This window comes from Erigeron canadensis, chromosome 1 (assembly GCF_010389155.1).
Source record: "Erigeron canadensis isolate Cc75 chromosome 1, C_canadensis_v1, whole genome shotgun sequence".
Classification (NCBI taxonomy): domain Eukaryota; kingdom Viridiplantae; phylum Streptophyta; class Magnoliopsida; order Asterales; family Asteraceae; genus Erigeron; species Erigeron canadensis.
In genome coordinates, this window is record NC_057761.1 from 3,227,508 (window position 1) to 3,243,059 (window position 15,552).

General features: G+C 34.1%; 2 protein-coding genes and 1 long non-coding RNA gene across 3 annotated transcripts; 2 read left to right on the forward strand and 1 right to left on the reverse strand.

Annotated features, from left to right (window-relative positions):
- The first annotated feature begins 535 nt into the window (after positions 1–535).
- LOC122590605 lies at positions 536–1,356 on the forward strand. The gene is made up of 2 exons (XM_043762817.1): positions 536–1,244; positions 1,328–1,356. The coding sequence occupies exons 1-2, from the start codon at positions 536–538 to the stop codon at positions 1,354–1,356; spliced, it is 738 nt and encodes a 245-aa protein (XP_043618752.1).
- An 85-nt stretch (positions 1,357–1,441) lies between these two features.
- On the forward strand, positions 1,442–2,647 carry LOC122585166. Its single transcript, XR_006321665.1, has 2 exons — positions 1,442–1,726; positions 2,170–2,647. It is a non-coding gene; the product is annotated as an uncharacterized LOC122585166 (long non-coding RNA).
- A 2,211-nt stretch (positions 2,648–4,858) lies between these two features.
- Positions 4,859–10,710, reverse strand: LOC122609945 (signal recognition particle subunit SRP72-like). Its single transcript, XM_043782910.1, has 6 exons — positions 10,532–10,710; positions 10,299–10,438; positions 7,130–7,482; positions 6,480–6,576; positions 6,118–6,405; positions 4,859–6,030 (listed from the first exon to the last, which is right to left on the reverse strand). Exons 1-6 carry the CDS (start codon positions 10,665–10,667, stop codon positions 5,050–5,052), a joined length of 1,995 nt encoding a protein of 664 aa, XP_043638845.1. The 5' UTR covers positions 10,668–10,710; the 3' UTR covers positions 4,859–5,049.
- Between the last annotated feature and the right edge of the window lie 4,842 nt (positions 10,711–15,552).

Genomic DNA, 15,552 nt, shown 5'->3' on the forward strand with positions numbered 1-15,552 from the left:
CTCCACCTATTCTGCCATTCTTAATCAAGGGAATACATGTCACCATATTCTCATCGTAATATCAAATGTTTCAAGGATGGATATCAGATACTTAAAAGAGAGAAAGCAGAGATAACCTGGATATATTAGTTAAGCGACATAAACTACAAACTGGATCGTCTTAGGATTAACATTAAGCACGTGACTGTTAAACGGTTTCTTATCCAAGATAAGGTGTCACTTAATGATCTAAAAAGTTATGCCAATGGTAATTTCATCAGATAAAGATTTTTCCTAAATAACACAACAGGATCAGTAGCATATGCAATAACTGAAAACACAATAAATTAGTCCAATAAGTAAATCAAATTAAAGTAATTATATTCAATACCCCATAACAGGTACATTACTGGAATCTGGTTGTCTATGGTGAAAGAATTAGAAAATAAATAAGGTTCAGGGGGTTAGTTTGAATTTGCTATTTAAAGCTGTGGTTGGTAACGGGCGGGCTGTGAAGTTTTGGCTTGATCCTTGGGTCTTACCAGAACCACTTCTGATGGGGTTCCCATTACTGTTCGCTTTGGAAAAAAGAAAAAGTTGCCTAGTTGCTGAAAGGGTTGGATTCGAGGGCCGTTGGGACTGGTACAGGAGACCCAGAAGTGAAGCTGAAATTAAGGAATGGAGAAGGTTATGTAGACTTTTGGATGAAGTTTCTTTAAACTCAAATACGGATAGCTGGAAGTGGAGGGGTGACGAGAAACATGGGTTCTCAGTCAAAGGCATGGGAAAGCTTTTGATCAAGGAAAAGGATTTTAGTGATAGATTCATCTTTAAATGGGTTAGATGGGTTCCGAAAAAGTGTAATATCTTTGTGTGGAGAGCGGTAATGGATAGAGTCCCTACCATGGTTTCACTCCAGGCTCGTAACTGTTTTACGGGGGATGTGAATTGTGGGATGTGTAACATGGGGCCGGAAAGTATTGATCATTTGTTATGTCATTGCCATATCGCCATTGAGGTATGGAACGCGGTGAGCTCTTGGTGTCACACAGCACCAATTTTCTTCTTCGATGTAAAAGATATTGTGGATATACACAAACATGTTGGTGCAGGGAGAGAGAAAAGGAAGATCTTGAAAGGCATTGTTTGGACGACGTGTTGGTGTATTTGGAAAGCTAGGAACGATAGAAGATTCAATGAGATTGAGACCAACCCGGTGGAGATTATTCACAACATCAAAAGTCTTGGTTTTTTATGGTTTAAGAGTAGGTCACAAAGGAAAGAAATTAATTGGGAAAAGTGGTACAAATTTGATGTTTATTAATAATGTTGTACTGTAAATTTTCAGATCGCTTGTGTTTTGCAAGGACATTGTGAATATATATATACCATACATTGCATTTTAAAAAAAAAATATATCTCATACTCGATCTTTACATATGGTATTCTCATTAAAATTTATCTTAAAATTAAGAACAAAGGACAAGTTTGAACCAAAGTTTAATAAGACTTTATTTCTCATCTCTTTCTATACATATATGGTTGAAAGGGCTTCTTTCCACGACATTTTACATATACAAATAACAATGGTGTAAATTCAATCACCATTACCACCGTATAGCACAGGAGCAGCCATCATCAACACTAACAGTAAACCAACTGTCAACTCCATCTCCACCACCACCCCGGCCAGCAAGCCACCATGAGCTGCGGAAACATCCACCACCAGCAACCACCTTGAACCGCAGTAAGTTTCACATCTAAAATTTTCCGTTTACCTTGAAACTCTCAATTCTTCACTTTTTATGTTTCAATTTTCTTTTTTAATTAAACACTAATCTTTATTTGCCATCGTCATCAAGAGAAATTAACAAATCTCCATTTCAATTTTGAAAAATTTTCCCAATTCTGTAGATATGAGGTTTGCCCAAAATCCTGCAAATCTTATAAATCATATCTTGTTCTGAACTGACGGTATATATTTTGGATACCATGGTGTTTTGCATATGTTTAATTTCCAAAAAGTATTTGTAAATTGTAAAACCGGTATAGCTGATGTTACAAACTCCTATGGTTTGTTTTTCAAAGTATATTTTTGTAACGGGTTGATTCGGATTTTGATAGTATTTATGATTAAATTTCTATTTTCCAACATAAGTTTCAATACTTCAATACGTATGATTCATTTAGGTGAAGACATGATCAAGGAGGTAGGACTGGATAATGGAAGCTGAGATGATAACTCCATATGCAAGTCTGTGTGCCAACTCAATGTATTGTGTATCACCATAAATCCTGATTTCAACACTATTGACCGATTTGACATACAACACTCTTAGAGCATATTTCATAAAAATCAGAGATTGTTTGTGAACTAAGCTCCAAGAGTTGTTGTATGTCATATCGGTCAATAGTGTTGGAAATCAGGATTTATGATATGACATACACAATACATTGAGTTTGCACATATAGACTTATAAAACTTCATCACTCATGCTCTTTCCTAAGTTACTTGTTTTGATCAGGGATCCGTGAGGATTTAAATTAATTATTATGCAACTAAAATGTACTCTAAGATAGTGATCTTTTGATAATGAAAACCAATGTTAGTTCTTTGATGTTTGTTATTACTATATCTAATAGATTTGGTTAGTGCCTGGCTTCTTAATAACGGTTGTTTCTAATCTATTCTGTTTTTCTTGGTATACATTTGTGCACTGGTCCAATAGCCCAGGCAGATCATGTCTACTTACTCGAAACCAGGCCGTTGACTCGTTCAGCCAAGTTTGATTTATGTGGCCTTTAATTTCCTGTAATGGGTGGGTCGGGTGGGATGTGTAAGCATGTGTTTTGTGTTTATCTTGATAACTGGTTTGTTTACGGTAAGTGATGTTTAGTATTTACAGTAGTTTGTAGCAGATATTGATTAGGCGTACTGTAGCTATGGCTTAAACAATTGTATCAATCTATGTAACTTTTATAATGAAATGAAGTGTTATGGTCTAAAGTAATGCCCAATGAGGTCTTCTATGGGTTTTGGGTTCAATACCATCTTTGACAGTGTATGAGAGAAGTTAAAATGCAGAAAGTCTTAGCCCTATCTAAGGTAGAAAGACTGATTTTAGTTTTTTCCAATGGTGAAAAAGTACTCTAGTTTTAATGGATATGATGATCAAACTCTTAACCTTTGTCTCAAGAGACAAGGGCTCTACCAAATGAAGTATTATGGTTTTGTGATCTAATTACTATGCATTTAAAGTACGTGCACCTTGTGTTTGGGCTTTAGCGGGGTGTGATAACAATACCTTTTTATATATCTAAAAGCTCGAATTTTAAACTTATTATTGGAAAAATGCTGGTTTTGCGTGCATTCACAAGTTGTTACCACAGGTACCCTTCATAACCGGTTTATAGGGTTCAACTAAATACTTATAGAGTGAAACCTCTATAAATTAATAATGTTGGGACCAACACATTTTATCAATTTATCGAGATATTATTATATCGATAATTTAATAATTTATTAATTTAAAGAGGTTTTATGATGTAAATTTTAAAGAAGGCATCCGTGAGTATGAAACATTGATTACGTATGCATTATCAACGTAAAATAGATGTGAATCACTTGCTTGTTTATGTTAGTGAAAATAATAAATGTTACTCCCTCTGTTCCATATTAATTGTCCTATTTTGACTGGTCAAGTCTATTTTTTCCGACTTTGACCATAAATATCTTTGTTTGTGTTATATATTAATTCATGAAAGTTATATCGATGAAAAGTACATTTAAAACTTAATCAATTCATATATGTTATATCAACTATTATATAACACAAACAAAAATATTTACGGTCAAAATTGAAATAAGAAGATTCAAAAAGTCAAAGTAGGAAACTTAATATGGGAGGGAGGGTGTATGAAGTTCAAAACATTGTAGAATTTGTGACGAATACCATTCAAAATTCGATTGATGACAAAGTTGAGGGTTTAAAAATATAACACTTATTGTTAGAATGCCCAAGCTCTTACACTTCATTCTTGAATTTGATGATATTTATCCATGAACTCAACATGGATTTAAAGTTTTACAAAAAAAACAAGTAACTATATATCATTTTATACTAAAATTTGGAATATTTTATTAAGTATTAGTTTATAGTTTCGTTGGTACCAATATAAATACACTATGATTTAAAAAAAAGTTTTTATTTTATTACTTTATTGATTAGAGTCCAATTTTATACTGGTTTCAAGTTGGGACCAAACATATTAGTTTTATCGATGTTATTAATTTATCGAGTATTAATTTATAGAAGTTTTACTGTATGGTGAAATACTTCACTTTGATTAAAAAAAGGTGATTATTTTAATTTTATTATTCTTCTTCAAAATAGGGTTTTTTTCAATTTTTCATCATATTAAGTTTTTAAGCTGCCATGATGGTCCAAGCAGTTTCCTGGCTTATAATTCTTGTAACGATCTCTGTGTCACACCGTCACCCGCGTTTTGATAGTCCAAGCACAAGATGCATACCAATTCAGGATTATTTCAGGTATCGAGATCCTAGAGGGATCACTAAAAGTAGCTTGCTAGACAGGTGGTACAGGTCCAAGAACAAGACCTATACCGATTACTGACTCGTGACTTTTTCTAATACTACGGACAAAGTTAACATGAGATTCATAGAGCACAGAGACTATGTTTCTTTCTAGTACCATGTCAAACTTTTTTATTTCAACTTTAATGGACAACCAACCCATAATCAGTCTCCCACAGACCAGTCCTACGAAAAACATGAGCAAAGGCTTATTTCAGTTATAATGTTCTTGATCATTTGTTATATGATGATTAATTATCAAAACGGTAAAGACACATAACGTAATGAAATATGACGAAAGTCATTAAACAGTATAACATGTCATCCTTTTGCTCATTGATGGCTAAACACCACCAGAAAACAATCTAAAAACACCTACAAACATGTTGGAACAGCCTTGAAAATCTTAGTAGTCTAAAATACAAAATTTCACAACTTACCCATCTAAAAAACACAGAACAAGGCATACTCTCTCAGTTTCTGGATTTCTTCCTAGAGGATTTTGAAGAAGGCTTGGCTTGTGCTGCAGGTGCACTGCTTGAAGATGCTTTTGCATTTGACGATTGGCTTGATTTCGTGTTTCCACTATTAGCGGTTTCTTTACTCACTGCACCTTGAGATCCTCTAATCTGAGCCACCCTCTTATCTTTCCTCTTTGGCCTGAAGCTAGATCTCTCTCTTCTAGGTAACCATCGTTCTGGATCTGGTGCTGGACCGGGGTTAGCCGGGTCAAACCCTTTAGGGTACCTTGGCTTTCTTTTCCTTTTCCTCTTTGCTTTATCCTTGCTTTTTGTTTCATGAGGTTCAATGTTGTTCACCACATGGGGCCCGTTTTCAACGTGTTTTGCACCAGATGTTTTCTCCAAGGCATTTACATCGACAGATTTCAAACCAGGAAGAGGTTTCAGTTGTTTTGCATAAGTTTCAACCTTTGCAACATCAGTATTAGCAGACGTTTGTATCAACCCAACTAACGCATCAATGCTATGATGGCTTTTCACAAGCTTTTCATAGAGTTGTGATGCTTCCTCTTTTTGCCCGTGTCTAAGCTTAAAAGCTGCGGCCTCTTGCATGATAACACTTAGCTTACTCTCTTCAGTCATGGCATTTGACCAATAATTAATCGCAGAATCAAGCACGGAACTAGCACCATTTATGTCCCCGGCGCGTTCTTTAAGAGATACAAGAGTAGCAACAGTAGCGGGCATGTGCTGAATATCGGGTATCTTAAATAAAGATTCCGCTGCAACCTGAGGATGCCCTGCAGCCGCTGCAATCTGTGCCCTGGCCAGCAAAAGGATCTTTGCTTTTTCAGGAAACTTATCTGCAGATTGGACTAGCATTTCTTCAGCTTTTACTGCCTTGTTTTCTCTGACAAAGACAGCAGCTTGAAGGAGTATAGGTATCACACTGCTGGGAAACATTTGTGGCAACGCATCGGCAAGTTCTCGGGCCTGTCGGGTTTTTCACAGTAAAATCAATGTCCAATGTAAACAGATAAAATGGAAAGAAATGGAAGGAAAAATACTAGTTACTATGACCTCAGATATCTTGTTTGAATGGAGTAGCAACAACATTCGATTGATGTAAATCGATTCCTTCTGTTTTGGTACAAGCTTCAATTCTAATCCAGGTACAAGTTTGAAGCTACGATCTACACTGTTCTTTTCTATCAAACGATCAAGCTTCTTTAGGCCATCAGAAATATCTTTAGGACCCTTCAATGCTATTAAATTGTTAATTGCTACTGCATTTGAAGATTTGTCAGTCAAGTTCCGCTTGATAAAGTCTGCATAAGATGCAATGGCTTCTTGTTTTTTCCCCAACAGCTGAAGTAAAAGCACTGATTTAGTTTCTGATTGCCAGAAGTATGATAATAAAAACTTAATATACTGTTTCTTACCTGCTGTACATAAGCCAATTGTACTACAACAGGTGCCAACTCAAGCTCTATTCTATCATCAGATAAATTTTCATCCATTAATTGCTCCTGACCAATTCTGTTAAAGATCAAAATCTAGTGAGGTTATCTTGTACATTTCTTTGCATTACACATTGTGACGATGGCCTATAGGCCATAACGAAATAAGAAGGATCCAAAGCATGAAAACTAAAATGATACAAAGTCACTTCATAACCATTTTTATTTTTAGAAGAAAAAAAAGGAGCACCCAACCCAAATATTCTATTACAATATCAAGAGATTAACAATATTGATTGAAAAAAACGCTACGACATGCTGTATATATCATTTTAGATAAAAATGATCAGATAAGCCAAAAGACCAAGCAATAAAAAAAAAACCAGGCCAGGCCCTCATTAGCTTCTGCTTTTTGCTCCTCAACACAAATCCCAAGCTAGACAAAATGATCCAAATTTCGAGCATCGGTGTTACAAGCGACTACATATGAATATGATGCGCTAGTTTTTTATAACATAACTTGTTGAACAACCAAATATGTATGCAATTTACACCGCATTCAACCTAGTTTCACATGTGTTTATTGTCACCAATACGTGATGCAAACTATGTGTTTAACAGCAAAAAACTACCTTCGGGCTGACAGTAGGAGTTGCTCAGCATCTGAGAGCTTGTTCTTTTCAACCAATGAACATGCAGTATTATAAGCCAGCTCAAAGCTGCTGGTTGCCTTAACTCGCATGGAATCCATAACTCCTTGAACTTCAGAAGTCCTCCCAGCTGAAACCAAACCAGCAACAAGATTTATCTCCAGTGACTCTATTTCTGATTTCTTGAGCTTTAAGTATATATCCACAGAAGCATCCATGTTTCCTTGACGAGATAGAATCTGTGATTCTAACAGCATTGTTGCAGAGTCTTTTTCTAGGCCTTTCAGGGACTCCAAAGCATCATCTAACTTATTTTGTCTGTATAAGCAGTATGCCTGTTTATAAACCATCAAGTGGAAAAAGGAGACAGCATCAATAAAAGCAAAAAAATGATTCAGAAACTCGAGAAGTAAAGGATTGCTATATTATAAAAGAATACAACATTTTTGTAAGGGTGCCATATACTGATATACATACATACATGCATACATAGAGAACTATCAAAAGGCAAATGTTGATACTGTAAAAGTTTATTTAAAGTTCCAAAAAGAGCTAGTATGGTGTTGACAGTAAATTCCTCGGAATAACTTAGTGATGTCGCTGACCAAAATTAATAAACTTCAAATTAAAACTATTGAATATTTAAGGGGGTGCTTGGTTCACTCAAAGGAATGGAAATGGGAAAGATAAAGGGAATGCTAAGGAATGCAAAGGGTATTTCATTACTATTAATGATGCTCGGTTAAATTAGCTTATTGTACACATAAAAAATATATAGAATTTTATTAAATGGCTGTAAAAATAACTATTTAGTTAAAAGTTCTAATTATATTCATATATCGATGTATCATTTATACATAATATATTTATAACTATAATAATATTAAAATATAAATTAGTATTATATTATAAATTTACTAGTACACAGAACGTGCTGGAATGATATATACAATGCATATTACAAATTATGGTACATGAATAATATTGTTTTTATTAAACCATATTAGGTGTAGTTACCACTTTTAGAACAAAAATCATGGCAAAGTGGGGAGTAATAATGTAACATTGTTTATTGGGTTATGATAGTTATTACCCCCAAATTAGTCTATAATGATCCATTACCCACTTCTAGTATTCATTAACTACCTTTTTCTTTAACAAGTACAATTATTCATTATATTACCCATTCCCTACCCCTAAATACCTCCAACCAAGCACCCCCTAAGTATTGAACGGACCAAAGAAGTTGACTTGTGCTTTTTGTAAGTAACTAATGATTCACAACATCGTGGTTCTTTAGTAATATAATGTGAAGGATATCGGGATATGTGGTGCCAGTAGAAAAGATGGGTCAAAATGATTTTTTTCTTGTGTAGAGAGAACTGTAAAAGTTGCACTCTTTAATAAGATCCATATGGAGCATCACTAAAAATTATTATTTGCAACTACAATTTAATTTATGGGCAGAAAGAACTAGGAGTAGGAAACTATTACTAAATAAGAAAAGGATCAGTTAAGGTCTACGCAATCAAATAATTGAGGTGGAACAAAAACAAGAGAGCATATGTCTGGTGGGTATGGTATAGTGTGGAGCAGAAAGATGTCTGTGAGGGTGATGTAATGGGCCCGGAGATACAACGGGAGAAGGATAGGGTGGTGCTGATTTGTTCTTACAGTAACTATTAAATGTCCCATGATAATATCATTGGTAGATATTATGAGCACATACGAAGTACCACGAAAGTTGAATAAAAATGATAGACACTTAAAAGTAAGGTAAAGACTCCTGAGAAACCTAATATTAACTATTGAATTGCATTGCACAAGCTGGTATCCAACACTCTGATCACATTCCATTAGCCCACATACTGATTGTCACAGTCTTTTTCATTGCACCATTAACCACATCACATACCAATTTTTTGCAGGCAAAAGTCATAAATCATACTGATCTCCAGACATTTATTCGAAATATATAAAACTGAATGCCATTAATAAAGGCCATTTGTAGCTTATATGTTTGATTTTCATGAAGTCTAGACAAAGCTACAGCTTAAACTTTTCATATGATCTTCTGCCTACATTGATAATATTATCTAAGGTCTAGAAGGGAGAGCATAACATCGCTGGTGGCAGTGGTCAAATAGAATCTGCATACTGGTCTATTTTTTAGTAGATAGAAATTTCCAGTGTGTGTTGAGCATGATATCTATCACTGATAGGGTTGTTACTTGAATGTTGGCATGTTGCTGTCTTATATCAAAATATTTCCCCATTGTTGCATTACTTGGATTGCTAAATGGCTTTATAGCCCATATAGGAACTTCTCAATTACTTCAATTGGTGCCGATAGCAGCTGGACAAATGGCATAGAGCAGACTTCGAATGGATATTACTATTATTTGGTGTATGAATTCCCTTAGCTTCTAATACGGCTTACAATACTCCTGTCATATTTCTAGTTGACAATTACTCTTATGTAGTGAGTGTATAAATCTAATAGAGTTACCGAGGCTACTACAAACGTGGAGAAAGGATGTATTTGCTGAGAATTAATGGTGATTATTAGCTACTGTATAATCTAGTTTCCAATAAAAAAAAAGAGAGTCAGATTTAACAATGCAATTCTCAATACAGCCTATAACTATGGTAATTCACTAATTCCCATTACACTCGTTATATGCTACTAATAAACCTTCATTCAGACTAAATATAACCCATATTACAATCATTTAATTCTATATAGCTTTTCTAGGCATTCGATACATCAAGAAAGGCATAGGGCCTTTTTCTAATATGTGAATACCATCCAGTCTTGGCAGTCATTTACTACTCAGATGCTTAAATATCTAACGATCATTTAAATGTGATTTCGACAAAACGTGACACTATTTCCCACGATATCCAAAACCCCTTCTCAATTATCTTCAGGATCATTATATAATATTCCATTAACTCTTACTAGCTAGTCCAACCACCCGTAAAATATATTAGTAAACATAAAAATTATCGATAAATCTCAATCGTACAAACATACATTTTAAACACTCTCACCACAAATGCATCAAAATCACATATCAATAATCAGTAGTTCAACATATACATACATAAATACATACACACACACACACACATATATATATATATATACCTTAAAGAAACGGAAATCGAAAGAAAACTTTTTCGAGAAGGAAACAATAGCAGAAAGAGCATCATCGATCTTATCGTCTTTAATCAAAGCAACAATTTTACACCTAATTGCATCTTCATCACCGGGAGCTATTTCTAAAACTGTAAAACAGTATAAAAAAAAGTTAATTAATTAATTACATCAATAAATAGAATAAATTTCAATAAAAAAAAAGAGATTGATTTAAATAATACCTTGATCTGAGACTTTGACAATTTGGTCATACTCAGACCTTTGTATATGTCGATTAAGAGTTGTGAATAGATCTTCGATTGCGATGGCGGGCGCCGGTGGACGCGCCGACGGTTTCGATTTCGCCTTGGGAGCCATCGGATTTGTTCTGAAAACAACTTGTGTGAGTGTGTGACTAAAGTCTTGTTTGGGCCATTTTATTAGAAGCCCATTTTATGTCCTCGGTAATTAATTTGTATGTAAACTACATTAATAGGCACGTAATATGCGGGAAATATGTAAAATTAATGACATGTTAAATTTTAAAAATATTATAACTTGACAAATATCTAACCAAGTAAAAATTAAATTACTAAAAAAACATGAAGTTACATTAGTGTTCATTTAAACTCCGGTTAATAATGACCACACAGTTGAAAAATGGATACATCATCAATTAAAGGTCTCGCTAAATAAGATTTTCGTTTCTTTGGATGTCTTTCATTCATTCGGATATGTCTACATTATACTTATACTTTTAACATTTAAATTGAAAACTTAAATAAAACATAATCACGGTCATAAATCACATAACTACAACTACTAATTTATGACTCATATACTCCAAATCTCTTAAAAATTTATCAAGAATCAAATGATAGTGACAATATAAAAGGTGGAAATGGTTATGGTTAAGCTTAATAACATCTTTTAGTGATCAAATATGAAATAAAAAAGTTCAATGATCTAGATGGGACATAATTGACAACTTTTTTAGACCTAATGGGGAATAAAAAAGTTCGATGGTCTGGAGGGACAAAACGAAAAGTATATAAGGGTTTAAGAGAATAAACCCTTTTGAAAACCTTAAAAAAAGTAAGAACTTTTAAGAACATTTTCAATAAATTGTAACTATTAGATGTAAATAATCAAAGCCTTATATTAATGACTGAAATGGTACCTAACGTTTGCGCCATATTACTGGTTTCATACCTTTCCTTTCGAAATTACGTTGATCATACCCAACGTATGCAAATATCCACTCGGACTATACTGGAGGCTAACGCCGTCACGTGGCTGTTAAAAAGCCCCCACGTGACTTGCACGTGAAGGGGTAAAAATGTAATATTACGTTTCTTAATTATTTAAATGGTACCTAACGTTTGCACGATATTGCTGATTTCATACCTAATGTTTCTTAATTACTTAAATGGTACCTAATGTTAAGTTATTAATTTTGAAAAATTTTTTATTTTGAAAGGTGAGTTCCGCTTTAAGCCAATGTCTTAAAAACTGGTATTTTAGTCATACTAGTGTGAAAAATTTCCTGGTATTACCAACGCATCTTTGTAACTCAACGTATTTTACAAGCACATAACCTCACGAACGAAAGTTTGGTTACTTAATTTATCTAAGTCTTTAACGTAAATTATCTTAGGTGATTTTTGACCAAAACAAGGTCTGAAAGGACTTAAGAAGAATTGTCATTGAGAAGGGATCCATACCAATAAGGGCTTGAAGTGTCCGTCTTACCAAGATGGTGAGGATATGATACGATTAATTGTAAGCAGAAGGATTGTATAAACTCTATCGCGAGGAATGCGTAGGCATAGAATAGAAATGGAAGAGGTCATATGTGTAATGTTGAAAAGGAGTACACAAAGTGACAATGGGAAATGAGTAGCCACCAACAATCGAAATTCCAACGTCTCTTACTATTTTTGTTATGACTCACATTACGAACCGTTTGCTCATTTTACACCTCCGTATTAATATTCTTGTCATCATCCCATTACTTAACATTGATCTAGGCAAGATGAATAGCCCATAATGATTTCTTACGAGTAACTTTAAGTCGTCTCAAGAAGTGAGCAACAATTATAACTCTTTCAAATCTTCTAATCAAGTGATATTTAGGGCACCAAGGAATAGATGCCCCCAACCGTGGAGGTTAAAAAGTCCGCAAGTAACCGAAAGGTCGTGATAAAACCTATATGAACTCTCACATTTGTACGACTCCGTGAAGCTATCCTTATCAACAATTTATTCATCTTATTACCGTGTGAACGATCAAACTTCGAGGACGAAGTTTCTGTTAAGGGGGTAATGATGTAACAACCCTCAATTTTCGACTAGGACAATTTACTTATATTTATCTAGGTATCTATCCCTAGAGGTTTATTAAGAGAATCGACCTTCTAGACATTTACGACAAGTGGTAATTGCCTCTAGTTCAACAGAATACTAAAAGATAGCTAGTTGCTTTAGAAATGCCATTAACAATAACTATAATTATCCAAGACAAACTCAAAGAGATTGAGTAATAACAACCTTACAAGTATGGAAATTAAACAATCAAGCATCTAAGAAGGCAAACAAATCAACATTTCAACTAATAACAATGTGCATCGATAAAATTTACAATTCAATTACATATGTGTATATATATACATACACGACATACATATATATACGACAACTTTCACATAAGTCTCAAAGTTATGGGAAATACATTACAACTTAAAATATACATATGTGTGTACATAAACTCTTGTAAAATTCACCAATCAACATACAACTAACCCACTTATTCTTACATTTACACATAAATATACATCACATATACATATACATACACATAAACACTAGTTAGGACTTAAACCCAACACATACCACTTGGGTTAGCCAATGAATTCACTCCTAACCCACTACACCACCCCACACAACCAATCAGCTCACTCCTAGCTTCTTTTCTTCCTCTAAATCACGTGCTCTCTCCCCCTCCCTCTCTCATTTTCAGATTTTTCTCTCAAACCAAGACACACACACATGCAAGAACACTCTCTCCAAGTCTCTCAAAAATTCTGCACTTCTTCCTCTTCATTTTCGGTTTAAACAAGGTAAAATGGAGCTTGAACAAAACTAATCTAATGCAATAATAAGTTCCCTTGATCATCCAACAACTAGAGTCATGAATGAGGGAAGCATGAAGTCGATTTGGAGGCAACAAGGTCACGAAATCAGTATTTTTGATTACTGGTCAAAACTGTAATTTTTTCTGAATATTTTGTGAAATTTGAAACTTTTTTTCTCCTAAACCAAAATGCTCCAGGAGGTCATACTTGGTGGGAAGTAGTTTCAATGTGTCCATGACTTCAAATAAATTTGTGGTATTTTTTTGAATGTCATATCATTAAGAACTTTTATAAAACATTTCAAGTCGCACAACAGCAACCCAACTCACCAGTTTTAGTTTGGAAATTTTTAGAGGTAGCAAACAATGTCTAAAAATTGAGTAAAAATTCACAAAATTATAAGACACATATAGGTTGCTACACAAAAATCAAAAAGGTACAAATAATTCGTCTTGACCCCAAAATAGTAGCTAACATTTCGTAAAAATAAAGTATAAAACAGAAAATTTGTAAGTAATCTTATAAATGGCATAATGGGCTATGTAATGAACTAAGAACCATAATGGGCTAACCCGGCCCAAACAACCAACCCATAAAACCACAAATCAGTAGGCCCACCTAGCCCAATAAGGTATATGGCCCAATAACCAATATAACCCATTAAGCACATAACCCAAATAAGGTGAAGCCCAACAACTAATGTAAACCCAAAACATTTAAAAGCCCATGACACTTTAGGCTTAATTGATAATGACCCATAACACTTAAACGAATTTCATGAACCAAGTAATCGCAAGACAAATCGAGAAATATACGAGTTGAATATAAGTGTAATCAAAATAAAACAAAGGTAATTAAGTGAGATAAACATAAGTAATTATGTTAACCAAACTATATATTGATATCACAAATGCTAATTTGTGCTTAAATCGGTTACACATCAAATGATGAATAAGGATAATATAACTTAATATGACATTTCTATATGATAACCTAATATGCCAAGTGAAACCACAAATGAAGCCAAGTTACGGAGAACCTAACAACTTATAACTACACATATAATGAAAGTAACCTTTTACACCATCAATCTCTACAACCAAAATCATGCGAATGTTACCAATATACTTGGATCCCACAATTGATAGGAACATAATGAAAATGGCATTTCTAAGTGATGGCTTAAGATAGGAACTTACGTATACTAGTCCTATCGTAGGGATAGTCTTGGCTTGAAATATTATGGAGGAACATAATGGATATATGGTCAAGGAAGCTATAGATGGGAAGTACCCATTTTGGATAGATGAGTATAATATGCGGCATATCAAGGTGAGTCATAGCCCTCTTTTCAACTATTTTATGTGTTTAACTATCGGGGTGAAAAGCATGATATATAAATGAAATTGTTTTTATATACATATATATGAAATGATTCTTGATAATATGATTATGAAATGAAATTGTCTCGTATGTTCAATGTGATAAATGTTTTATGATGAGCTTGAGTTCTGTCAACCCGTTTCCTTTCGGTACACTACTATTTACTCCGAAAGTGGAGGCCTGTAGTTGGATAGTTGCGCAACTAGGAGTCATCCACCCACCCAGAGTGTAACGGTGGAAGGTTGGTTGCCTTTGTGACGACCTTCACTTCCACTCCGACCATAGCGGTGTTCTAGCTACTTTAAATTCAAATGGTCGTCTCCATGGCACGACCCTATTTATGAATAAAGCACTTGATTGACAACTTGTGCTATGAAATGAATTATATATTGTTGGACTTGAAAAAATGGTAGTAGTAGTGTCTCAAGCATTTACTCATCAAAAATTACTTGAATTATGCCCTTGTGGCTAAATGAAATTGATATTATTATGTTGAATATTATGAATTGAACATACGGTTTGGGTATTGGACCCTATATGGAATCTTGAAAGTTGTTGAATTTGGTGATAATGGAATATTGATAACCGAATGATTTTGGGTATGATATACGATAAATCGATTGAGATATTTTCTCTCATAATGATTTTGATAAATGAGAACTTTAAAAGTTACCATGGATTCTTCCAAGTCTTGAAATGACATTATAGTATTTGGAAAGCTTGATGGTTTGATATGAGAATTTTGT

Bases quoted from the DNA above. Each gene is read 5' to 3' on its own strand.
- LOC122590605 (XM_043762817.1), top strand. From the start codon at position 536: ATGGGGTTCCCATTACTGTTCGCTTTGGAAAAAAGAAAAAGTTGCCTA. The intron at 1,245-1,327 runs GTAGGTCACAAA...GTAAATTTTCAG, and splicing joins TGGTTTTTTATGGTTTAAGA to ATCGCTTGTGTTTTGCAAGG.
- LOC122609945 (XM_043782910.1), bottom strand. From the start codon at position 10,667: ATGGCTCCCAAGGCGAAATCGAAACCGTCGGCGCGTCCACCGGCGCCC. The intron at 10,439-10,531 runs GTATTATTTAAA...ACTGTTTTACAG, and splicing joins TGTCAAAGTCTCAGATCAAG to TTTTAGAAATAGCTCCCGGT. The intron at 6,406-6,479 runs GTAAGAAACAGT...CTTTTACTTCAG, and splicing joins AATTGGCTTATGTACAGCAG to CTGTTGGGGAAAAAACAAGA.